The sequence below is a fragment of the Papio anubis genome, chromosome 14 (assembly GCF_008728515.1).
Source record: "Papio anubis isolate 15944 chromosome 14, Panubis1.0, whole genome shotgun sequence".
NCBI classification, from domain to species: Eukaryota; Metazoa; Chordata; class Mammalia; order Primates; family Cercopithecidae; genus Papio; species Papio anubis.
The window spans coordinates 88,666,724-88,694,355 of NC_044989.1; the positions used below are offsets into that span (position 1 = coordinate 88,666,724).

General features: G+C 40.9%; 3 gene segments (V, D, J or C); all 3 read right to left on the minus strand.

The window, feature by feature from the left end:
* Positions 1-27,632, minus strand: part of LOC103877257 — an 856,781-nt gene that overhangs the window by 285,417 nt on the left and 543,732 nt on the right. Inside the window, 2 exon segments of the V gene segment in view lie at positions 6,608-6,889; positions 7,015-7,141. Of these exon segments, the coding sequence occupies positions 6,608-6,889; positions 7,015-7,069 (337 nt within the window).
* On the minus strand, positions 12,982-13,574 carry LOC116270359. The segment is given in 2 exon segments: positions 12,982-13,319; positions 13,445-13,574. Coding segments are annotated over 2 exon segments (378 nt in total).
* Positions 26,607-27,279, minus strand: LOC116270360. The segment is given in 2 exon segments: positions 26,607-27,024; positions 27,150-27,279. Coding segments are annotated over 2 exon segments (378 nt in total).

Consider the following 27,632-nt stretch of genomic DNA (forward strand, 5'->3'; position numbering starts at 1 on the left):
AGGCATTACTAGTATCAACAGCAACATGCTACAACCTAACATAAAGATTTCCTTTACAAAGAACATGATGGTACCCACATAACATTGTGCTCCCCAAAATGTGGGGAAAACTCCAATGTGTTGAGCCCAACACCTTCTAGGAAAAAAGGATCTTCTCTCATGAGTCATTAATATGTCTACTTATTTTTTAATTTTTGGCCTAAATTGTAATGGTGGCTAAAAATATCACTTTGAATTTTTTTTAAAGAAAGGGTTTATAGAAAGGATTAAATTACTTAAAATACATATATGCATGACACATTTAGTTATTGACCTCGGCTTCTTTCATATTTATTTTATTCTCTAGTTTCTGGCAACACTTTCTCTATGGTAGAGTCTAGAAAGGCTACTCCTCGTGTCCTTGGCTTCCTAAGTCAGAGATGTGGGGAAGAATGCCCATCGGCTGTGTTACTACAGAATGCTTTTGGGTTGAGATGAGGGAGGAGAAGTGCCTGATCTCACTCAAATGTGCTCATTTTCCTGGTCTGGGTCACAGTCAGGCAGCACCGTCCTGTGGGCACACTTAACTTGCCATGTTTCTATCAAAATGAGAGTATCCTTCTTGACTGTGGAAAACATGAGGCAGGGAGAGGATCAAGGAATAGCAAAAGCAGTACTTGGAGTTGCCTGAGCTGCCACCCTGGTTTCCCCAAATGTTTTTTATCCATTAATTCATGATAATAAATACCTTTCTGCCTAACCAGCCATAATTGCTTTTCTTAAATCCAAATGACTCAGTGATAAAACTAAAGAGAAAAAATAAATACACTTTTCAGCGTTTAAGCTGACCAGGAGACTGTCCCTGGTGTTTATACCTCCATATCCCACTACGTGTTTCATCTTCCCTTTGCCTCACTGGGAATCCAAGTGCAGGGAATTCTTCACATGACTGTGATCTCTAGAACTTCATCCTGATGACTGTTGTAATCTTCTCTGAGTTTTACCAGTGGAAATGGCAATAAATAGAAACATTCCAGAAGGTCCCCTAGGGTTCGTATTTTCTGTACTTTCTCTCTAAAATATGTAAAATTAATTATATTTGCTCTTGTTTTATATGGGCTAGATCTATGGCCCCAGCACACACCCTAATGCCCTGTGTTGGCCACTTATCCAGTATTGTATTAAGTCTAAATGGTCACATGCTTATCCTATCATTTCTTCCAATTTCATGGAATAATTGCCTTTTTTCCTTTTTATTAGGAACCATCAACCAGAAAACCACAGCCCTGACTAAATAGAAATAGAGTATTTCAAGCTGTTTAGTTGGCATAACGGTGATGAGTCTACAGCTCATTTTCAAGGTATAAATATTCTGCTTATGGGAGTAACAGCACCATTCACATAGTTAGTGTTTCAGAGCCTCCACCACATCTGACAGCATAGCAATTCAACTGCACAGGGGTTTGTGTGCCAGCTTTGCTTGACTAATAATGGGTTTTTCCCTGTCTATAGGGAAAGTTGCACCTGTGCACATGACAAGAGCATGAGCTACCCTTTCTTCACTTTTTTTGAGGCAAATAAGTTGCTTGATCCAAAGCCATATTATGGAAGAATTTCCTGACTGTGATGAAAGCACTTGGAAAATCTTCAAATAATATTTTTGCAGAAACATAACCAAAAGGAAAGGCAAATTCATACTTGGGAAAATAACCAGTGCCCTCCTCATTTTACATGAGGTCCTTTCATATCACCTGACCCCAGCTTTTAGTCTGAGCCCTCATGTGTGGTACAATGTTAGGGGTTCAGGAGGGGTCATTCTTCTTGGTAAATTAGGTGATCAGAAGAGCCAGTAGTCCTGTAAGTCTCAGTAAGTTGAAATTCATATTATTGAGTCCCCACAGGGACCTCCATAACATTGGTTCATGATACTCCCTGGGAAAGCTGGGAAAGGTAAGTGACTGAGGTCTATGTGTTGAATCATCCTCATTGTTAAAAATCCCCTGCTCATTAACAGCATTTTGATTAATTTTCACTGGCAAAGCATTTTTTTTTCCACTTTGGCTCATATTTGAAACGTCTAGTCATAGCTCATCCAGAATGGCTTTGTCTGCAATCATCCTGTTGCATTTCTTTTAAGACCTGATGATCTGTCAAAACCAACAGCCAATATTATTGCATTGCTGTTATGTCAGGAAAAGTTGAGTGTTGGGAGAAGCTGAGACAGGGCTTGCATGTCTGACATAATGTAAAAGAGTCTTGGAACATGTCTGGGATGCAGGGTCTAAAAGCCCTCATGGCCTTTGGAACACCAAGCTCTGTGCCAAAGGTTGGAAGGCTACCCTGACGCACCATAATCTAAGCCCAGGGCATAAAATCCCTTGTGGCTTGGACAGAATCTGGGGCTCGTGGCTCTGGAATGTTTCTACACTTGCTGGTTCCTTGCTACTTGCTCTCCCAGGATGGATTGTATCTTTAGTTAAAAGAACCTGCTCTCCATTATCTCAAGTTGCCGAGCAAATGCTAAACTGTTACAGTTGTAAATCATGTGCTTAATACCATGCGGCCTTTTGATCTTCACATTCTCACCACCTGTTTCTTTGTTGGATTACCAGTAAATACCATGGGCTCCCAGAGCTCATGGCCTTCGCAGCCTCCATACACTAGCGATGGCCCCTGGTGCCCACCTTTCTCTCTCAAACTGTCTTTTCCCAATCCTTTGACTCCGCCAGACTTTGTCACCCCCTCGACCTGGTGCTGGGTCTGATCACCCCAACACTGTTATCGTTGCAATGTGATCATCAGATGTAACCTTGCAGTTTATTTATTGTTATCATTTTTACATTTCTAGGGCTTCCTTGACAATGGCACTGATGTGACTCCATCCAGCATCCATTGCTGTGAGAACTCTATTTGGCATATCATCACTGTGGGCATGAACATAACGGAGGCTTTCATAGGATGCAATGGATGATATTCAACATTAGTCAAAATTTGTTCTAGTCATACCCTTGGAGCTCCACTGTGTTGAGAAAATATTTTAGGTAGGGACTAGCGTTTGGTAGAATTTTAAAAATAAAGACTACAAAGAAATTTTCTATAGCAAGAGTAAGAACTATATGTGGTCCAGAATACCATTATTTTATGGAATGTTACAAAAAATTTTAAATGTATTTAATTTAGAGAAGAATTTTATAAAAATGTTTATAGTACATATATGATAGAATAAATGTACTTAAACATGAATACTATATATATTTGTAGCCAACATTTTATCAAAAAATATGTTCACATCTATGTATCATATATATGTATGCATGCTTTTCCATCAATAATTTTGTCTTTAATTTTCTCTTAATAACTTCATAATTTGATTACTGAATAGTCACATTTATACCACCAACTTAAGAAAAAATACATGTGTGTACATATAGGTAGAGGTGTAAATACTGTATCAGTAAGCTTTTGTGAATTAATGATTGGTAACTGGTTAAATACACAACTCAGTTGTTGATAACAGTAAACATTTGTTATCATGCTCATGGATGCTCATGTTCACAATCATCTGGCTGATCAAGGAAGGGCTCAGCTGAGTGGTTCCTCTGCAGGGTACTGAGCTCATCTTCAGCCTATAGATATCAATTGTCTGAGGACAAGACTGAACAGCAGTGACTACACATGACAAAAGATTCTTGTGACTGGTCACAGGAGTGAACAACACTCAAAACCAAATTCACAGTTGAAGTTAAGTCTGATAATTTCTAACATAGCTTCAGATATGTAAAATATATTCTTTTATTTCAGTGAGTACAAATTTTCAAGAAAATGTGTAATCCATTTAATTATAGAGGCTATGATCATTCCATGGACAAATAATTATGTTTTCATCCTTTACAATCTTGAAAATATTTGCAAATGTAAATTTGTATTAATAAGAAAATAAAGCTGGATATGTTTTCAACATGTGGCTTTAAATATAATCTTTCAAAATGGCCTCATTGGGGGAAAAATCATTTTAACTTATGTAAATATCCTTGTTTGCCTCTCTTGTGTCCTATAGAGTTGCCCGATAAGAGGTCCTCCCATGAGATTTGGAAGTCAGAAAAGGATGACTCAATATTCTCCTTTGGTACCTAAGACAGACACAGGGACAGAGATGAAGACTGCAGAAACACCTGGAAAGATGCTGTTGGAAGTTGAGAGCAGCAGCATCCCTACTCCTAAGCTTCCAGAGAGGACTGAGGACCACGTAGTTAGATAGCCCATACTTCAAGGGCAGATACATTCTGTTTTCTGAGGGAGCACCAGAGAATCTTGCTTCTAATATCAACTTTCGTCACTACTATATCCTTGGCTTTGAAAAGTTGTAGTGTGAAAGTTAATTGTAGTAATTAGGTTATTCTTGTCATACCCAATGGAACCAAGACACCAGGAGGGAAAGGCACTCAGGGTGCAAAATATTGTTTCTAGAATGCAATTGAAATAGGGCCTATTATCCCATGGAACTAATGATTATTGTTTTTTGAAGAAACATAGAAATTGACTCTCCCTGTCTTAAAACTCAAGAAAATTATATTTGTCTTATCTGAGATCTTTTCTCAGGAAACCAACCATCAGTCCTCCCAGATACTATCAAGGAGCTGAAACTTACATATCACCAAATCAGGACAGTGAGACATCAGAACCTTCAATCATTATGATTGCCTAACTAACCTCCTGCTTCTGTTGACCAAATTATCTTCCTTATGCCTTGCTAATTCCTGTTTTCCCACATTTCTTCCTGGCTATATATACCCCTAATTTTAGTAGTTCAGGGAGATATATTTGTAAATGGTGTCCCATCTCCTTGGCTGCAGTAACTGATTAAAGCCTGTTCCTTGGTAATACTTGTTGTCTTAGTGACTGGTTTTTTGTGTGCTGAGCTGCAGGATCTACACTGAATCCCTGGCATTTCAGTAACAAAGTTCTCTGCAAGCTTCACTGCTTTGGCTTATTGTAAGCTGAAACCAAATTTACCCACAACTTCTGAGATAACTTGATGTAATTCTAGGATTCACTTTGTCCAGCATTGCTTACCAGTCTGAGCTTGCCAGCTCCCAACCCTTACTAGTGCCAATGAACTTTCTCAAAGAGCAATAGCTAACATTTTCCCTTTTTCATAAAACTTTAACCTTCTCTTTGTTCTTTCAACATATTGAAGTCCATTGAGTTTTGCTACTGCAGGATCTGGCCAACAGCCTGCAATGCAGTGGGGCTTTCTCTTCATTCCCAGGCAGATCAGTAGGTCAAGAAATAATAGACACACAAAAGATAGTGAAAGCTGGGTCCAGGGAGGTCACCGCCTTCTAGTCCCACGGTGCCAACAATGCACTGGATATGCTAGCATTTATTATTAAGTTTAGTGAGGGCGGGGGTAGGTTAGTGAGGGATTTAGGGTCATTTGATTATGAGGTGAGATGGTCACATAGGGATGAAGTAATCCTTTAATGTAACATCTGTATGCAGAAGTACAGTATACAGAGATAAGAATTGACAGTATAGTGTGTGCATCAGTAATTTCTAACAGAGCCTTAAAACAGGAATAGCAGTAACAGTTGCAGCAAAAGCTGGTTACAAACAATTCATAGAAACAGGACTTGAAGTTTAATTTCTAACAGAGCCTTAAAACAGAAACACAGTCTTTCCATGACCTATGATTAGCAAGATATTAATCAACAGTAACAGTTGCAGCAAAAGCTGATTACAAACAATTCATAGAAGCAGGACGTGAAGTTAGACAACAGGTTAGAGCAGAAATTCTCGGAAGGGAGTATGCCTTAACCCTAAAAAGGCCTAGAAGAGCCACAGCAAGATGAGGGTGTTTATAGCCCTATCTTATGGACAGGTGTCCCCCATGTGTCCGTTTATACGCTCCCCAAGAGGGTTGCATTCCATTCCCAGAGCTGTGAACATTTGCTTTTCTGGGATAGGAATCTTGGTGATGTGAAACCTCCCTGACTGCACATCCATTCATAGGCTCTCTGCAGGGAGAAGTACATCACGCTCTGTTGGCTCATTCTGGCAGTCCAACCCAGCATTATCTTTACACAATCCTGTGTGCAATTTTGTATTTACAGTAATCAGGAACATTTCATCTTTTATTCAGCAGCAATAGTTTCAGGTGGTCTCCCTACATTTTCCTATATGCTCCATTTGGCAAATATTTCTTTGCACATAAAACATGAAATTTAGAGATTCATCTCTACATTTCATTTAGACTTCAGTAGTTTACTCTACTTCTCTGTATTAAGACAATTGCTGCTTAGAATATCTATAGTCGCTTCTTCTGTGTTATATGAATTCCAACTGAAGCCATAAACTAGACTCCTCAGGTGTCATGATCTGTCTTTATTAAATCAGGAGAAGTATCGCTATGTCCACGCAGGTGGGGTTGAGAAAGAGAAAATAATTAGGGTGCAGAGGTGACTTCATATCCCCCTCTACCAACACCATCAGAGTGTGGCTGCATCTGAGGAACAATCCCAGCTGATGGAGGCAACAGGAGGAGCAGCTGGAGCAGCCCAGCCTCACACATCTTCTTCCCTGTGGGTTTATGTTCGGCTGTGTAACACTGTGGAAAGGGCACTGCTAAACTGTTGACAGTAATAAGTTGCAAAATCTTCAGGCTGCAGGCTGCTGATGGTGAGAGTGAATTCTGTCCCAGATCCACTGCCGCTGAACCTTGATGGGACCCCACTTTGCAAACCGGATGCCTTATAGAGCAGGAGCTTAGGGGCTTTCCCTGGTTTCTGCTGATACCAGGATAACCAGCTGCTGATACCCTGACTGGCTTGGCAAGTGATGGTGACTCTGTCTCCTACAGATGCAGACAGGGAGGAAGGAGACTGGGTCATCTGGATGTCACATCTGGCACCTGAGATTGGAAACATAAAAACAAATGTCGACACAACTAATCACATTGTAAGAGAAGTTCCCTGAAGAGCCAGGCAGTACTGAGCACACTGGGCTGAGTAAACTGCTAGTGTTCTCCTTCCTTACCTGGGAGCCAGAGCAGCAGGAGCCCCAGGAGCTGAGTGGGGACCCTCATGTCCATGCTGTGTCCTGACAGGGTCTGACTCCCGCATGAAGCGTGTCCAGCCTACTAATAAATCTTCAGGGGAGGAGGCTGTATTCTGAGAACATGCAAATGGGCTGGGGAAGAGTCAGACTGAGCACAGCTGCAGGGCTGGCTCATGTCATTAACTCAGTACCATCTCAGTGTCCCCAGGTGTTCCAGGTAAGACCAGGATAACACAAATTTGTCTACAGAGAATGTGTTTCTACTGGGGACTATTTTGTTATGAAAAACATGTTTTAAGTAGTTTTTTGACAATGTTAAATATTCCTCAGGAGTCGATGGAGCAATGTATTTCATTGGTGTATGGGGAGTATTTAGGAGAGTATTCTTGTTTGTAGGAAACACATAGTAAAATGTTAGATAGTAGGATTCTCAGCTCTTCAAAAGACCCTCATTAGATACCGGTTAGGGAAGAGGGTAATTTGTCCTATACTTGCAACATTTCTGTGAGTTTAACATTGTTCCTTTCTAAAAAAATTAAAAATAAAGTTTATTGACATGATGCTATATATATTTGTAAGTATTAGGTAATGGTGTTATGCCTTTGTTCTTACCAGCATTAGATCAAGCAATTTACTACAGATACACAAATGATACCATGTTTTCTCAATGCATGCAGCACTCACAGATCCACCATTATTAAGAGCTACAGGTCTCTTTAATACCTAGAGACTAAATAGGCTGCACTTTATTCTTGTTTTTGGCACCTTCAGAGTCTACATTCTTTTCTGCCATTGAGTATTATTTCCCAAAGTTCATCTCTGTTAGTGAGGGTAACCACTGCATGTAGCCTGTCCCTGCCACGGACCATGAATGCCACTATCCTCTTTTACTTTTTATCAGTGATTGGGATATCATCCTGACCCAGACACCAGCAACCCTGTTAACATCTTTAGGAAACAGACACTGAATCTCTTATCAAGCAATTGCCTATGTACATGGAGAGATCAGTTGGATCCAGATGAAATTGGACAGGGATTTTCACTCATTATATCTAATATCTCTAATGTGCCCAAAAATGTCCCAGCCTGGCTCAGTAGCAGGGGAAGTGGCTCCAACTACATCAGCAGCAGTGGGCTGCATCCTAGGACTGTACACAATTTTACTGATGCCTGACTAGGGGAGCCAAATCACAGTGCAGTTGCCTGTGCACAAACCTTTCTGCTGCTTTGTAAGCAGCCTGAATTGTAAGGGAACTTGCTTATATTTGGAGAAAGGAAGAAATCTCCACTTGTCCTCTAAATGTTTGCTGAAAATGAACTGACAAAAGAAAGATTAATAAGAGAAAAGGAAAACAAAATTCATTTAAAAATGCAGTGGGATATCATAGCAGGGTGATTACCCAGATAACTCAATGAGATCCAGTTGTTCATATTTCCTTTCTAGGGAAGAGGGAATTGGGAAGTGTGGGCAACCTGGAGAGAACAGATGAGAATAAAAGTGCATCCTCAAAAGAGCAGGTAGTAGCCTGTCTGGATAAAGCATCAACTTCCAATCTCTTCTATTTTAGATTCCTCTTCTGTGTTAATCTTCCCTGATATAAAAATTCTCAGGAAGAATTTTCTTGACAATTGGTTTACTTCTGGAGAATCTGCTTTTAGGCAGATAGGGATATTTAGGAAAAGCCTTTTTGTGCATTTGCTGCTTTCTAAATGCCTTTGGTTTTACATAATCATCTTATCAATGCAGCATAGTTTGAGATGTTATTTTCTAGATTCCTTTACTTGCAACCCACCTGCCAAGATGCTGTTCAAGAGAGATGCAGCTACAGACTGAAAGGGCAGTTGACCCCTGAACAACTTGGAGTTTGGGGTACTGAGCACTGGTGCAGATGAAAACCTGTGTAGAACTTTTGCATTTCTAACTTAAGTACTAACAGCTTACTTTTGACTGATAGCCTTAGTGGTAAAATAAATAGTTGATTAACTATGTTTTAAAGTTATTTATATTATATACTCTATTATTCCAATAAAGCATGGTAAAGAAAACAATTATTATTAAGTTATTAAGAAAACTATAAAAAGGAGAAAATATATTTACTACTTATTAAGTGCTTGCTCACAGGTGACACACACACAAGAAAATATAAGTGGATCTGCAAATTTCAAACCCAATTTATTCAAGGCTTAACTGAACCACGATGAATGTAGCAGTCCCCATCTGTAGTCTAGGGCTTTCCCCTTTGCTGTACCTCTGCTCACTTCCAGTGGCAATATCCATGTCTTATGTTCTTTATGATCTTGGGCAGAGAACTCTGCCTGCGTGCGTTGGTGGCCAAAGGGCCTGGAATGTGTATCCCTTAGAAAGCGCTATGGTTTGACTCCGTCCTCCAGAATCCATCTGTTGCAAAGTTAATTCTCAGTGTAATGGTATTGCCAGGTGGGGCCTCCTGGGATGTGTTTAGGTCGTCAGGGTGGAGCCCTCTAGTGGAATACATTAATGCCACTATAAACAGGGATTATAGGGCTGGGATCTCTCTCTCTCTCTTTGACTTGTCTGTCACATTAAGATATGGTGTTCCTTCCTTTGAAGGACCCAAAACTCCTGGTATCATCTTGAAACTGGAGTAAGCAGTCCTTAACTTGCCCATGCCTTGATCTTAAATTTCCCATTCTCCAGAAGTGTGAGAAAATATATCTCAATTTTTTATGAACTACACAGTGAAAAGGAATCTGTTATAGCACCTTGAAAGAGAGCAAGAGAGACAGCTCACAATCAGTGAGGACAGGATGAGGGGTATACATACCCCAGCTTCCTCATCTCTCAGGTGGAACAGCCCAGAGGAATTTAGTCCATGTTTCCACATGTGGTGGATCTTCAGTTCTCTTGAGTCAGGTGGGTTGTTGATGTGTCTTTTACCATTCATCTTCTGTTCTCTTCCTCACTTTCCTCCTTCCTCCCAGTGAAAATTTGCTGCCTAAACAGGAATCCTCATTGCTGGTGGACTCAAACTCAGATACTGGAAAAAAAAAAATCGTTAATCTTTCGTATGAGGGGTATTTCTCATCTGAATTCTAATAATTTCTTTTTCTTTTAAATATAGGAATATTCAGGAAACACTTAATTTTTTTTTTACCAATCTATTTTACATTGAATTTGTGAAGTGATTTTGTTTTTCTGTGTGTTAAAACCAAAAATTAAGTTGTAAGCCACCAACCAGCTGAATGGATTCCTCTTTTGATAGAGAACTTCAAAGAAATCTGAAAAACTAGGTTAGGGCATGACTGGCAGGTGGGCTTAGATGTGCCTCATTATAATCTCCTCCCTTTGGAGTTCAGACACAACTGACCAGCATTATCATTACATCAGAGATCATTGGACTGATAAAACAGATACTTTGTAGCAATAAGATACCACCATACTCCAACATGACAGATAATAGGCCCTGAAGAAAATCTAAATATTTTACCCTAAAAATATTTCTTTGATATATTCTGAAGTGGTTCTGCAAAGCTGCCTGTTGTGGGGGAAATTTGCATTCTATAGAGAATCTCCTCCCCTTACTAAGTCTTTTTTAAAGAGTCTGACATTTTTTTAAAGGTCTGATAGCAACATTCACCATCTACTTTATTTGCTACCCATAGGATTCATCTACATGACAAGAACCTTTGCTTCCACAACCCCTTTTCTAGACTCAAGCATTTCTTTATGATGAATTCAACTCTTTAGACAGAGCTTAACTCTTTCAACCAGTAGCCAGTCAGGAAAGCTTTGAATCCACCTATGACCTGGAAGCCCCTGCTTGAAGCTTTCCCACCTTTCCAGGACAAACTAAATGTATATCTGATATGTACTGATCTATGTCTTTGCCTGTAATTTCTGTGTCTCCCTAAAGTGCATAAAACCAATGTACCCAACCACATTGGGTACATGTTTACAGGACCTCCTAAGGCTGTGTCACAGGCCATAAGCCTTATTTTTGGCAAAATAACCCTGTAAACTGATTGAGACCTGTCTCAGATACTGTTTTGTTTACACTGGGTCACAAAATTTAAAAATCCTCTAAAATGATCCACACATCAACAAATCTACATTAGAGACAGTGGAGTGAGTGAACCCCAACAGATAAAAATCACAAGTTAGAGGAACCTGAGTCTAAGATTTTGTGCAGCTCTCTTGATTCATAAGTAGGACAATTTTGGGGAAAATGTTTGTTGTTGGTGGAATGAATAATGTCCCATCCCAAAAGAAGTCCATGTCCTCATATCTGGAACCCAAGTGTTATAGGAGTTTTTAAGAAATTATTTTAGGCAGAGAGAGAGGAAAAAGGGTCCTTGGGAAGGTTTGTTTCTTTTAAAGCAGCTCTAGAAACACTTCTTGTCTAGAGGAAAGCCCTGGCTCCTAGAGCCAGGTTGGGGAGCTTTCCTATGCAAATGCCAGCCATTAGAAACTAGATTCACCCAAACATGGCGATTCCCACTGTCTTCTTCTTTGTCAACACATGTGCCTGGAGAAAAACCTGAAAGATGCTGTAGGAAGCTGAGAGCAGCAGCACCACCATCCTTAAGACAGGACTGAGGATGACATGGTTAGATAGCCCATACTTCAGGGGCAGATGCATTCTATTTTCTGAGGGAGTACCAGAGAATCCTGCTTCTACTATCAACCTTCCTGACTACAGTATCCTTGGCTTTGAAAGGTTGTAGTGTAAAAGTTAATCATAGGAATTCGGTCATTCTTGTCATACCCAACAGAGGCAAGAAACCAGGAGGGAAAGGCACTTGGGATGCAAAATATTGCTTATAGAATGCAATTGAAATAGGCCTTATTATCCCATGGAACTAATGTTTATAGTTTTTTGAATAAACATAGAAACTGACTCCCCCAGTCTTAAAACTCAAGATAGTTACATTTGTTAATCTGAGTTCTTTTTTCAGGAAACCAACCATCAGGCCTCTAGATACAATCAAGGAGGTGAAGGTTACATATCACTGAATTGGGACAGTAAGACATCAGACCCTTTGCCCATCATGATTGCCTAACTGACCTCCTGCTTCCTGTTGACCAAATTATCTTCTTTACCCCTCCCTAATTCCTGTTTTCCCACATTTCTTCCCTGCTATCTAAACCCCTACTTTTAGTTGGTCAGGGAGATACATTTGCGAATTGTGTCCCATCTCCTCGGCTGCAGCACCTGATTAAAGCCTGTTCCTTGGCAATACTGTTGTCTTAGTGATTGGCTTTCTGTGTGGTGAGCAACAGGATCTACATTGAATCCCTGGCATTTCAGTTACAAAATTATATGCAAGCTTCACTGCTTTGGGTTATTGTAAACTGACATCAAATTTACCCACAACTTCTGAGATAACTTAATATAATTCTAGGATTCAGTTTGTCCACCACTGCTTGCCAGTCTGAACTTGCCACCTCCCAATTCTTACTAGAGACAATAAAATTTCTCAAAGAATGATAGGTAATAATTTCCCTTTTTCATAAAACTCTTTGTTCTTCCAACATACTGCAGACCATTGAGTTTTCCTGTGTGCCCCATTTGGCAAACATTTCTTAGCAAATATTAAATTAGCAATCATTAAATTTAGAGATTTATCTCTACATTTTATTTAGATGTCAATACTTTAGACTCTAATTCTCTGTATTAAGACAATTCCTGCTTAGAATATCTATAGTGGCTTCTTCTCTGTTATATGAATTCCAACTGAAGCCATAAACTAGACTCCTCAGGTGTCATGATCTCTGTCTTCATTAAATCAGCAGAGGCATTGTTATGTCTGTGCAGCTGGGGCTGAGAAAGAAAAAGGAATTGGGATGCAGAGGTGACTTCATGTCCCCCTCTACCAACACCATCAGAGTGTGGCTGCATCTGAGGAACACTCTCAGCCCATGGAGGCATCAGGAGCAGCAGCTGGGGCAGCCCAGCCTCACACATCTGCTTCCCTGGGGGTTTATGTTCGGGTGTGTAACACTGTGGGAGGATAACTATTATGCTGTAGACAGTAATAAGCTGCGAAATCTTCAGGCTGCAGGCTGCTGATGGTGAGAGTGAATTCTGTCCTAGATCCACTGCCTCTGAACCTTGATGGGACCCCACTTTGCAAAGTGGTTGCATCATAGATCAGGAGCTTAGGGGCTTTCCCTGGTTTCTGCTGAAACCAATTTAAATAACTGCTAATACCCTGACTTGCCCGGCAAGTGATGGTGACAGTGTCTCCTACAGATGCAGACAGGGAGGAAGGAGACTGGGTCATCTGGATGTCACATCTGGCACCTGAGATTGGAAACATAAAAACAAATGTCCACACAACTAATCACGTTGTAAGAGAAGTTCCCTGAAGAGCCAGGCTGTCCTGAGCACACTGGGCTGAGTAAATTCCTACTGTTCTCCTTCCTTACCTGGGAGCCAGAGCAGCAGGAGCCCTAGGAGATGAGCGGGGGCCATCATGTCCATGCTGTGTCCTGACTGTGTCTGACTCCTACACGAAGTGTGACCAGCCTATTAAGAAGTCTTCAGGGCAGGAGGATGTGCTCTCAGAACATGCAAATGAGCAGGGGATGGGGCAGACTGGGCACAGCTGCAGGGCTGGCTCATCAGAGTAACTCAGCACCAGCTCAGTGTCCCCAGGTGTTCCAGGTAAGACCAGTGTAGCACAAATTTTTTGGCAGAGAATGTGTTTCCACTGGGGACTATTTTGTTATGAGAGACATTTTTTAGGTATTTTTTTTTTTTGACAGTTTGAAATATTCCTCAGGAGTCGATGGAGTAATGTATTTCATTGGTGTATGGGGATTATTTAGAAGAGTATTCTTGTGTGTAGGAAATACATAGTAAAATGTTAAATGGTATGATTCTCAGGTCTTCAAAAGACTCTCATTAGATAGCGATTAGGGAAGGGGTTACTTTGTACTATACTTGCAACATTTCTGTGAGTTTAACATTGTTCCTTTATAAAAAAAATTAAAAATATAATTTATTGACATGATGCTATGTATATTCATTAAGAATCAAGCAAATGGTGTTATGCCATTGTTCTTACCACTATAAGATCAAGCAGTTTACTACAGATGCACAGAGATGATACTGTATTTCCTCAATGAATGCAGCACTCGCACATCCGCCATTATCAAGAACTGCAGGTCTCTATAGTACCCAGAGACTAAATGGGCTGCACCTTATTCTTGTTTTGGGCTCCTCCATAGTCTACCTTCTTTTCTGCCACTGAGTATTATTTCCCAAAGTTCTTCTTTCTTAGTGAGGGTGACCACTATACAGAGCATGTCCCTGCCATGCACCATCAATAACACTTTCCTCTTTTACATTTCATCAGTGATTGGGACATCACCATGACCCAGACACCAGCGACCCTGTTAACATTTTTAGGAAAGAGACACTGAATCTCTTATCAAGCAATTGCCTATGTACATGGAGAAAGGAGTTTGATCCAAATGAACCTGGAAATGATTTGCAATCGTTATATCGCACATCTCTAATGTACCCAAAAATGTCCCAGCCTGGCTCAGTAGCAGGGGAAGTGGCTCCAACTACACTGGCATCAGTGGGCTACAGCTTAGGGCTCCACAATATTTTACTGATGCCAGACTCGGGGAGCAAAATGACAGTGCTGTAGCCTGTGCACAAACCTTCTTGCTGCTTTGTAAGCAGCCTGAATTGTAAGGGAACTTGCTTATATTGAGAGAAATGAAGAAATCTCCATTTGTCTTCTAAATATTTGCTGAAAATGAATTGACAAAAGAAAGATAAATGAGAGAAAAGGAAAACGAAATTCATTTAAAATGCAGTGGGATATCATGGCAGGGTGATTACCCAGATAACTCAATGAGATCCATTTGTTCATATTTCCTTTCTAGGGAAGAGGGAACTGGGAAGTGTAGGCAACCTCGGGAGAATAGATGAGAACAGAAGTGCATCCTCAAAAGAATAGGTAACAGCTTGTCTAGATAAAGCATCAACTTCCAATCTCTTCTATTTTTGATTCCTGTTCTATGTTAATCTTCCCTGATATAAAAATTTCCTAGGAAGAATTTTCTTGATGATCGGTTTCCTTCTGGAGAATCTGCTTTTAAGCAGCTAAGGGATATTTAGGAAAAGACTTTTTGTGCATTTGCTGCTTTCTAAATGACTTTGGTTTCACATAATCATAACACTAATTCAAGACAACTTGAGAGAGTATTTTCTGGATTCCTTTACTTGTAACCTGCCTGCCAGAATCCTGTTCCCAAGAGACGCAGGTAGAGAGTGAAAGAGCAGTTGACCCCTGAACGACATGGAGGTTAGAGCACTGACCACATGTGCAGTCGAAAACCTGTGTAGAACTTTTGCATCCCTAACTCAAGTACTAATCGCTTACTTTTGACTAAAAGCCTTAGTGATGAAATGAATAGTCGATATATTATATACCCTTTTCCTCTAATAAAGTATGTTAAAGAAAAAAATGTTATTAAGAAGATCATAACAATGAGTCAATATATTTATTACTAATTAAGTGCTTACTCACAGGTGACACACACAGAAAAAAATGTAGGTGGATCTGCAAATTTCAAACTCAAGTTATTCAAGGCTTAACTGTACCAGGATGAATGTAACAGTCCTGTCTGTAGCCTAGGGCTTTCCCATTTGCTGTACCTCTGCTCACTTCCAATGGCCATATGTATATCTTATGTTCTTTATGATCTTGGGCAGAGAACTCTGCCTGCATGCCCTGCTAGCCAGATGGCCTGCAATGTGTATCTCTTAGGAAAGTTCTATGATTTGAGGTGTCCTCCAGAAGCCATCTGTTGTAAAGTTAATTCTCAGTGTAAAGGTATTTCCAGGTGGGGCCTATAGGGATGTGTTTAGGTCATGAGGGTGGAGCCCTCTAGTGGAATTCATTAATGTCACTATAAACAGGGATTATAAGGCTGGGATCTCGCTCTCTCTTCTGCTTGTCTGTCATGTTAAGACATGGCCTTCCTTCCTTTGAAGAACTCAGCTATCCAGGCATCATCTTGAAAGCAGAGAAAGCTGACCTTAAGCTGCCCATGCCTTGATCTTAAATTTTTCATTCTCCAGAAGTGTGAGAAAATAAATTTCTGTTCTTTATGAATTACACAGTGACAAGGAATCTGTTATAGCAGCTTGAAATAGAACAAGAGAGACACCTGACAATCAGTGAGGACAGGATGAGATGTATACATACCACAGCTTCCTAGTCTCCCAGGTGGAACAGCCCAGAGGAATTTAGTCCATGTTTCCACATGTGGTTGATCTTCAGTTCTCCTGAGTCAGGTGGGTTGTTGATGTGTCTTTTAGCATTCATCTTCTGTTCCCTTCCTCACTTTCCTCTTTTCCTCCCAGTGTAAATTTGCTGCTTAAATGGAAATCATCATTGCTGGTGGACCCAAATTAAGATAGTAAAAAATAAAATCATTATTCTTTGGTATGAGGGATATTAATCATCTCAGTTCTTATCATTTCTTTATCTTTGACATGTAGGAATATTCAGGAAACAATTTTTCTTTACCAATCTATTTTATATTGAATTTATGCAATGATTTTTTTTTCCGGGTGTTAAAACCAAAAATTAAGTTGTACACCACCAACTAGCTGAGTGGACTCCTCTTTTGGCAGAGAGAACTTCAAAGAAATCTGAAAAACTAGGTTAGGCCCTGACTGGCAGGTGGATTTAGATGTGCCTCATTATGCTCGCCTCCCTTTGGGGTTCAGACAAAACTGACCAGCATTATCATTACAGCTGAAATCTTTGGAGTGACAAAACAGACTCTTTGTAGCAATAAGATACCATACTCCAACATGACAGATAATAGGCCCTGAAGAAAATCAAAATATTTTACCCTAAAAATATTTATTTGACCTATTCGGAAGTGGTCCTGCAAAGCTACCTGTTGTCGGGAAAATTTGCGTTTTGTAGAAAATCTCCTCCCCTTACTAAGTCTTTCCCAAATCATCTGACATTTTTTTTTCTAAGGTCTGATAAGCTCCCCCCCGGCCACATCTACTTTGTCTGCTACCCATAGGATTCATCTACATGACAAGAACCTTGACTTCTACGCTCCCTTATCTAAACTCAAGCATTTTTTTTATGATGAATTCAACTGTTTAGGCAGAGCTTTCCTCTTTCAACCAGTTGCCAGTCAGGAAACCTTTGAATCCATGTATGATCAGGAAGCCCTTCCTTCAAGATATCCCACCTTTCCAGGACAAACTAATGTTTATCTTATATGTATTGATTTGTGTCTTTGCCTGTAATATCTGCATCTCTCTAAAATGTATAAAACCAATGTGTAATTCAACCACCTTGGGCACATGTTTGCTGGACCTCCTAAGGTTGTGTCACAGGCCATAAGCCTTATCTTTGGCAAATAAACCTATAAATTGATTGAGACCTGTCTCAGATACTGTTTTGTTTACACCGGGTCAAAAAATTTAAAAATCCTCTAAAATTATCTACACATCCGTAAGTCTACAGTAGAGACAGTGGAATGAGCACATCTCAACAGCTAAAACTCACAAGTTAGAGGACTCACAAGTTAGACTCTGACTAAGTCTAAGATTTTGTCCAGCTCTCTTGCTTCATAAAAATACTTCGTGATTTTTAAAATTTTACTCTAGAGAGGTCAATTTTGGGGAATATATTAATTTTTGGTGGAATGAATAATGTCCTACCTCAAAAGATGTCCATGTCCTTGTCTCTGGAACCTAAGTTTTATAGTAGTTATTAAGAAATTATTTTAGGCAGATAGAGAGGAAAAGGGGTCCTTGGGAAGGTTTTGTTTCTTTTAAAGCAACTCTAGAAATGTTTTTTGTCTGCTAGGAAAGCCCTGGCTCTTAGAGCCAGGCAGGCAAGCTTTGATATGCAAATGAAAGCCATGAGAAACTGGGTTCACCCAAACATGGCAATTCCCACCTTCTTCTTCCTTGCCCTGACATGTACCTGGCAACATGACTGCCCCAACATATCCCCATGTGTGTAGAACATTATGGTGCCCTACATTTGCATATTAAAAGGCTAGGGTGGGAGGGCCAGTTTTTTCTCAGGCTACATGAATAACATGCCTGGTCACACCAATCCCCTAAGCCCTATGCAAATCAGACACCACCTCCTTCAGCCTCCTCCTATAAGCAGCCACTTTTCCACTGCACATGGAGTTATCTCTCTGTTCGAATCCCCCGTCCTCTGTCTCTGTATGGGGGAGCTGTTTAGCTGTTTTCTTCTTCCTTCCTTCTTGCATATTAAACTTTTCTTTCCTTAAAACCACTCCACGAGATTCTGTGGCGTTTTATCTAAAGCAGTGTGAGACCAAGAACCCTGGTGTTCCTCCAGTCACTGGGGCTGTATCATAAGGATTCTACCTTATGTAGCAAAAAATGACCTTGACAGATGTAAGTTAAGGACTTTATGAATAAGCAACCTGGTTATCCAGATGAAATCAACATAATCACAAAGGTCCTTAAAATAGAGGAGGACGCTGGCAGTCAGAGAGGAGCTGGGACTATGTGGAGGGATGTGGTTTGAGGGATGAAGGGGCCATGGAACCAGAAATATGGGAGCACCTTGAAGATAAGAAGCAGAGGATCCAGTTCTCTCCTCTGGAGCATCCAGAAGGATCACAGCCCTACTGACACCTTACCATTAGCTCAGTGAGGCTTCTGACCCCCACAGGGTAATACCTTTATGTTGTGTGATGCCGATAAGACTGTGACAAGTCAAACAGCAGCATTGGAAACTGACGCAAGGGGGAAGAGATGTCTTTCGCCTCACTGAGCTCATGGATGTCCTCTGTTCTTGGAAATATTTACACCTTATTATCTGGTGTCAGTTATGACAACAGACAGAGTAAATTTTTTTCCAAGAGAAGATCTAGTACAAGAATTGTTTTTAGCTAGAACATTTCTTGGGTAAAATCCCATGATTATCTCTTATATGATCTGGGTATCACAGAGTTTAGGGGTCAGATCTCACAGCACACGATAGGAGTAAGAGGGTTATGTTTGTTGGTTTGTTTTCATATTAGGAGGGATAATTAGATTTTTAGGACACAATCTGAGAGGGACAGACAGAGTCAGAGCTATTGTAAGAGAAAGAGGAGATGTGGGAGGAGTCAGGGCAATGAAACATGTGTCCCTGCTCCCAAATCTAAAAGAAAGTCATTGATTTTAGAAGGTGAAGCAAAGCTCTTCACCTTCCATCTTCTTTGGAGGGATCAAATTCTTCCCAGAGTCCCCGCCCCTCCTTCACTCCCCTGACATTGCATTGTGGAGCTAATCACATGGGCCCTTAACCCCTGCTCCTGTCCCAGGCTGGGAGAGGCTCACTGTCCTCACCATGCCCAGCAGGATAGAGCTGGTGCCCTACGCACCAAAGGGGAAGAGGATGGTTTCTGTACAGGCCATAAAGGCTTTACCACACTACATTTCACTATAATTCTCAGTAAAGTTGTGTGGAAAGAAGAGAACATACGGGCAACTTTACTTGGTGGGATTAAAAGAGGCCAGGGTCTGAGAATGACAGTGAATTCACATGTCTAATTTTCCACGTGGCAAATGCTAGCTTTAGCAAATGTGGAAATGTGGACTTTGAGTTTAAGAACAAGACAGACTTTCAGGTACTGCAATAAATTAGGAGACATTTGGAATAGGGCCCTTACTCCAGGGCTAAGGTCAGGCTGGCAGTGCCTGAGAGCTGCCAGGTGCTGGCCCTGGGCTGTGGGGGAAGCAGTTGCTCTCCTGAGCCACAGGGCTGAGGACCTGGGAGGAACCACAGGCCCTGCCCACAGGGCTGCCTGGCAGGGGCTTGAGGAAAGGAAACTACTCAGAAATTCACAGAAGCTGCATTAAGCATATATCCCGCAGCCCAGCAAGAGTGAAAGTCTCAGAGATCCAGACCTTAGGGCTCGGGCGGGGTTCCTGGGCTGGGTGCTGTCAACTCTATCCTCCCTGGTCCTGAATGACTGGGACCCTGCTGGAGCCAAAGACAGAGGGTCAGCAAATGTCCTCAAAGTCTTTACTCAGCGAGACTCTGTTCTGCTTGGAAAGAAACAAAACACACGCTACACAAATAAACATAAAATTATGTATCTATGTAATATGAATTTCTATTGTAGACCTTATATTTGGAATACATATTTAAGAAATAAATTGTATTTATATATTTGTATAATATGAATTTCTATTGTAAACTTCACATTTTGAATACATACTTAAGAAATAAATTGTATTTATATATTTGTATAAACTACATATCTATGCATAAATATATGATGCACCTTTATATATAAAGACATATAACTTTGATTGCTAGTATAAGGTATAGCTTTAAACTTTAATAAACTGAATGTGAACATTGAAAACAAGCACTGGGTGCACCACCTCATGGCCCCTTCCTCATGCCAGGGCCTGAGGGTCATAAAGCTCAGGACCCTCTTCCATGTGCCCCCTGGGCCTAGAGCAGTGAGCTGCCCATTGCAGAGGATCATGAGCGACCTGAGAAGCGTCTGAGGAATCACAGAGCAGCAGATGCCCAGGAGATGGATAGTGAGTCTGGTCCCTGATTGGAGGAACGTTTTGTCCCCAGAGCTTAGCATAAACAAGTCCTCCTCTGGTCATTTCTGTCAAACAAAGCAGCACATGTGGCTCAGAGGCTGCATGGTCACAGGAAGAAGCCCCTCCATGGCTCACTCCCAGCTTCCCCTCTGACTGGGGTGATGTGGGATCTCTCTGCCCAGCTTTCATGGCTCACTAGCTGCTGGGACTCTTGACAATGGCCTATGTCTGCCCCACGCACAAGCTTCTCAATAGTTGCCATTTTACTTTCTGGTCTCCGATAACCACAACTTGGCAACCATGACCCTTCCACAAAGACTCATGGAGTGAGGTCAGAACTGTGGGTTCAGCAATGTGCCGGGACATGTATGTAAGAGAAACAAGGCGTGGACAGCCTATGTCTGAAGTGCAGATGAATTTTCATCATGACATGGGAGTAGGAGGTGGGAGAAAACATCCTGACATGCTCCATGCACTGATGCCCACAAGATACACTAGAGGTGCCCACAGAGGAGGTGGGAAGGGGGTGTGAGGCAAAGAGGGATGTGAATTTAGAGGTGTCCCCTAGCCTGTTCCTCGAGAAGATTTCAGACTCTTAGTAGCCCCTGGCCACTTTGAGAGACTGAGCAGAAAGGATCACATAAGGCCAAAAATTTGATGCCAGCCTAGGCAACATAGGGAGACCCCATGTCTACAACACACACACACACACACACACGCACAATTTGTTAAAATGTGTGAACAATGACATCACAAAGTGATTATGTATGAACATTTGCTCAGAAATTTAGAAAACAAAACATGTCTTCTGAGCTAACAATACTTTAATAAATATGTTAATTTTTTAACTATAGTAGATACAGAGAACATAAAATTGTCTCTCTTAAACATTTCTAAGAGTGGAGTTCAATGGCATTAAATATATTCACATTGTTCTGCTATTATTACTGATACTAAATCCAGAATGGTTTTCATTGGATAAAAATTAATGTCTATACCCCTTAAACAATACTCTGCTCCATTTTATCTATCCCTGCCCCCTCCAACCTCCATTCCAGTTCTGTCTCTATGTCAGTGACATCTTTGAAGCAGGTTCACCGTGCACTGGTTACCAACGTACTTGCATCTGGGAAACAGAACACCCCATACAGTAAGTTACCTGAAGTGGGCTTATCATTTACAGAGAAGCAGCAAGGGAACACAAAGGCCTTGGACTTATGGATCAGTCCCGCAAGGCACAGGAAAGCCATGTGGAGCTGATGGAGTCAACTGTGTGTCCCCCACTTGCACCACAGCTCAGGAACCCGGGAAAGCAGCGACTCTGGGTTTTATATCCTGGGGTAACAAGACACACAGGGCTAATGTGCTAAAGGACAATCCATTCTATGGGAAATTTGTATAGAGCATAGGTAGGTTGTTCTGTCCAGTTCCTCTCTATTTCAGGATGTTACAATTCCAGCACATTCTATAGTTATTCTTGAGAACTCTTAAAATAAGCAAGAAAGTGGAGAGAACTAAGTCAGTCAGGGTCATTGGAGAACTGTCTTGCAGTTACCCCATCACCTAGACATCTCCCTTAGCAAAGCTAGCCCTTTTCATATGCCCACCAACTTCCCCTGAACTAGAGGTGGAAGTTTATCTTTTCAGATTGTTGAAGCACCTTGACTAATACAATCTCAATGCAGATTATTAAGCCATAGTGAGAGAACATTTCACTGGGCCAAGAAAAGCTAGTACAGCTCGCAGGAGGATAAGACCCCCCAAAGCAGGGACTAAGATGTTAAGAAGTGTAAGGGAGATCTTTCAGATTCACCATTCTCTGCAGCCAGTGAGCCTGCTTTAGGATCAGCTCTACTTGTATTTTTAGGACACCTGAGGTGTTTACCAGGTACAGTAGCCAGTGTTGGGTGTTGGTAATTGCATGGGAAGTCTCCATTGGGTTCCCCAAGAAAGTGCCCATTGTCATGTTGATTGGGTAGTGAGGCTGTTTCTTGGTCAGAGTGAAGTCTCATGGGGTATCCAAAAACATGACAAAAATTCCTCTCAAGGGTCGCGAAGGTAGCCCCAGCATCTAACTGAGTGACATATATATATTTAGCTTTCCAGGAGGCAAACTATTGTCATAGTCCTTTTCCCTGCACAGGGGATCCTTTAATAGTTCAGTCACTCAGTCGCTATTTTCCTGACCAGGTGGCTGGGTTGTTGACAATGGCCCATGATTTAGTGGAAAAGGATTAAAATATAGTGTAAGGGCAGCCTGTGTGGCTACTGTCATTGCATGTAGTTTGGCCCATGGGCAGAATGTCCATGTTCAGTGTCAGTCAAAAGACGCCATCCCCTGGCTGGATGGTGGCCACACCCAGTGGACCCACTGGCATGTGTTTTGCACAATCATCAGGGCCCCATGCCATACTGACACAGGCATGTCTTTGAATCTTTGACTATGTGGCCAAAGGAGAAACTAAATTGTCCTCTATGGGTTATTTGTTCCCTTCCAGCAAGCTTGCCATTTGTTCATGGGGCACATGGGTCCTCTGAGATTCTGGTTAGGACTGATTCTGACTGTACCATTTCCATTTAATAATTTGGATCTGTTGGGCCTGTCCAGTTTTATTGATTGTGTTCGTAGGCACCAAAGTGAGAATGGCTAGTTAAGGTAGCAGTGTCATGCCTGGTGCTCTAGCTCTGAGATACTCAGCCCTATCAGTTTCCTATAGCAAGCAAGGAGGCACAACTGGTGGCTGCTCCAGGAAACTTTTGTATCCTGAAGTGATTTTGGTGCACCCAGTGACACTAGAATCACCTGACATCAGCTGTTAGTCTGAGCCCGGATGTGTAGTACAATGTGAGAAGTTCAGGAGGGGTCATTCTTCCTGGCAAATTAGATGTTCAAAAGAGCCAGTAGCACTCTAAGTCTCAGCTGGGGGAAACTCATATTATTGAGTCCCCACAGGGACCTCCATAACATTGGTTCAGGAGATTCCCTGGGAAAGCTGGGAAAGGTGACTGACTGAAGTCCATGTGTTGAATCATCGTCATTATTAAAAGCCCTTGCTCATTAATGGCATTTTGATTAATATTCACTTGGAGAGCATTTTTTTTTTGGATTATGGCTCAGTTTTAAAAGATCTAGTCATAGCTCTTCCAGAATGACCTTGTCTGTAATCATCCTGTTGCATTTCTTTTAAGACCTGATGATCTGTCAAAACCAACAGCCACTATTATTAAAATGTTCTTCTCTTTCCAATGTGATTACCAGATGTAATCCTTACAGTTTACCCACTGTTATGATTTTTACATTTCCAGGGCTTCCTTGACAGTGGCACTGATGTGACTCCATCCATCATCCACTGTTGTGAGAACTCTATTTGGCATATCATCATTGTGAGCATGAACATAATGGAGAGTTTCATAGGCTGCGATGGTTAATATTCAACATTAGTCAAAATGTGATACCCTTGGAGCCCTACTGGGTTGGAAAATATTTTTGGGTAAGGACAATCATTTGATAGAGTTTTAAAAATAAAGGCTACACATAAATTTTGAGCAGCAATAGTATGAACTATGTGTGGTCTAGAATACAATTTTTTATAGAATGTAACAAAAATTATTCAAATATATTCAATTTAAATAATTTTACAAACAGGCATATATTGCATATATAATAGAATAAATACACTTAAGTATGAGTTATATATATTTGTAGCCAACATTTTATCAAATAAAAATGTATTCACTTGTATGTATCTTACATACATGTATGTATATTTTTCCATAAATATGGTAAATTTTAATTTTTTATTGAAATACTAGTTTTAATTTTATCATTAATTTTCTCTTAATAACTTTATAATTTGATTACTAAATATTTACATTTATGCCACCAATTTAAGAAAAATACATGTGTGCATATACAGGTAGAGATGTAAATGTTGTATCAGTAAGCTTTTATGCATTAATGATTGATAACTGGTTAAACACACAACTCAGTGACTGGTAACAGTAAACATTTATTTTCATGTGCATGGATGCTAATGTTCACAATAATCTGGCTGATCAAGGGAGGGCTCAGGTGAGTGGTTCTTCTACACAGCACTGAGCTTGTCTTCAGCCTGGACATATCAATTGTCTGAGGCCAAGGCTGAACAGCAGTGGCTACACATGACTCAGGATTCTTGTGGCAGGTCACAGGAGTGAACAACATCCCAAACCCAAGTGCACAGCTGAATTTAAGTCCAATAATTTCTAACATAGCTTCACACATTTAAAATATATTCCTTTATTTCAGTGAGTACAAATTTTTAAGAAAATGTTCACTCCATTAATTATAGAGGTGTTTGATCATTCCATGTACAAATAATTATGTTTTCAACCTTTACAATGTTGAAAATATTTGCAAATGTAAATTTGCATTAATAAGAAAATAAAGCTGGATGTGTTTTCAACATGTGGCTTTCAATATCATTTTAAAAATCATTTTAACTTACATAAATATCCCCTTTTTCCTCTCTTGTTTCTTATAGAGTTGCCCAATAAGAAGTCCTCCCACAAGATTTGGATGTCAGAAAAGGATGACTCAATATTCTCCACTGGTACCTAAGACAGACACAGGGACAGAAACGAGAACTGCAGAAACACCTGGAAAGATGCTGTAGGAAGCTGAAAGCATCAGCATCCCTACCCCTAAGCTTCCAGACAGGACTGAGGACCACATGGTTAAACAGCCCATACTTCAGGGGAAGATGCATTCTGTTTCCTGAGGGAGTGCCAGAGATTCCTGCTTCTAATATCAGCTTTCATGACTACTGTACCCTTGGCTTTGAATGGTTGTAGTGTGAAAATTGATCGTAGGAATTTGGTCATTCTTGTCATACCCAACAGAGCCAAGGATCCAGAGGGGAAAGGCACTCAGGGTGCAAAATATTGTTTCTAGAATGCAATTGAAATAGACCCTATTATCTCATGGAACTAATGTTGATGGTTTTTTGAATAAATATAGAAATTGATATCCCCAGTCTTCAAAGTCAAGATAGTTACATCTGTCTTACCTCAGTTTTTTTTTTTTTTTTCTTTCAGTAAACCAACAAACAGGCCTCCCAGATACTATCAAGGAGCTGAAACTTACATATCACTGAATTGGGACAGTGAGACATCAGACCCTTTGCCCATTATGATTGCCTAACTGACGTCCTGCTTCCCATTTACTAAATTATCTTCCTTACCCCTTACTAATTCCTGTTTTCCCACATTTCTTCCCTGCTATATAAACTCCTAATCTCAGTTGGTCAGGGAGATACATTTGCAAATGATGTCCCATCTCCTCGGCTGTAGCACCTGATTAACGCCTGTTGTTGGCAATACTTGTTGTCTTAGTGATCGGCTTTCTGTGTGGTTAGCAGCAGGATCTTCACTGAATCCCTGGCATTTCAGTAACAAAATTGTCTGCAACTTCACTGCTTTGGCTTATTGTAAACTGAAATCAAATTTACCCAAAACTTCTGAGATAACTTAATGTAATTCTAGGATTCAGTTTGTCCACCACTGCTTGCAGTCTGAGCTTGCCAGCTCCCACCTCTTACTAGAGCCAATAAAATTTCTCAAAGAACGATAGGTAACAATTTCTCTTTTTCATAAAACTCTTTGTTCTTCCAACATATTGTAGACCATTGAGTTTTCCTGTATGCCCCATTTGGCAAACATTTCTTAGCAAATAAAACATTAAATTTAGAGATTCATCTCTACATTTTGTTTAGACTTCAATACTTTAGACTCTAATTCTCTGTATTAAGACAATTGCTGCTTAGAATATCTATAGTGGCTTCTTCTCTGTTATATGAATTCCAACTGAAGCCATAAACTAGACTCCTCAGGTGTCATGATCTCTGTCTTTATTAAATCAGCAGAGGCATTGCTATGTCTGTGCAGCTGGGGCTGAAGAATAAAAAAGAAATTGGGATGCAGAAGTGACTTCATGTCCCCCTCTACCAACACCATCAGAGTATGGCTGCATCTGAGGAACACTCTCAGCCCATGGAGGCATCAGGAGGAGCAGCTGGGGCAGCCCAGCCTCACACATCTGCTTCCCTGGGGGTTTATGTTCGGGTGTGTAACACTGTGGGAGGGTAACTATTACGCTGTTGACAGTAATAAACTGCGAAATCTTCAGGCTGCAGGCTGCTGATGGTGAGAGTGAATTCTGTCCCAGATCCACTGCCACTGAACCTTGATGGGACCCCACTTTGCAAAGTGGTTGCATCATAGATCAGGAGCTTAGGGGCTTTCCCCGGTTTCTGCTGATACCAATTTAAATAACTGCTAATGCCCTGACTTGCCCGGCAAGTGATGGTGACTCTGTCTCCTACAGATGCAGACAGGGAGGATGGAGACTGGGTCATCTGGATGTCACATCTGGCACCTGAGATTGGAGACATAAAAGCAAATGTCCACACAATTAATCATGTTATAAGAGAAGTTCCCTGAAGAGCCAGGTTGTACTGAGCACACTGGGCTGAGTAAATTCCTACTGTTCTCCTTCCTTACCTGGGAGCCAGAGCAGCAGGAGCCCTAGGAGATGAGCGGGGGCCATCATGTCCATGCTGTGTCCTGACTGTGTCTGACTCCTGCACAAAGTGTAACCAGCCTATTAAGAAGTCTTCAGGGCAGGAGGATGTGCTCTCAGAACATGCAAATGAGCAGGGGATAGGGCAGACTGGGCACAGCTGCAGGGCTGGCTCATCAGAGTAACTCAGCACCAGCTCAGTGTCCCCAGGTGTTCCAGGTAAGACCAAGGTAGCACAAGTTTGTTGGCAGAGAATGTGTTTCCACTGGGGACTATTTTGTCATGAGAGACGTTTTTTAGGTTTTTTTTTTTTTTTTTTTTTTAAAATTTGAAATATTCCTCAGGAGTCGATGGAGTATGTATTTCATTGGTATATGGGGATTATTTAGGAGAATATTCTTGTTTGTAGGAAATACATAGTAAAATGTTAAACGGTATGGATCTCAGGTCTTCAAAAGACTCTC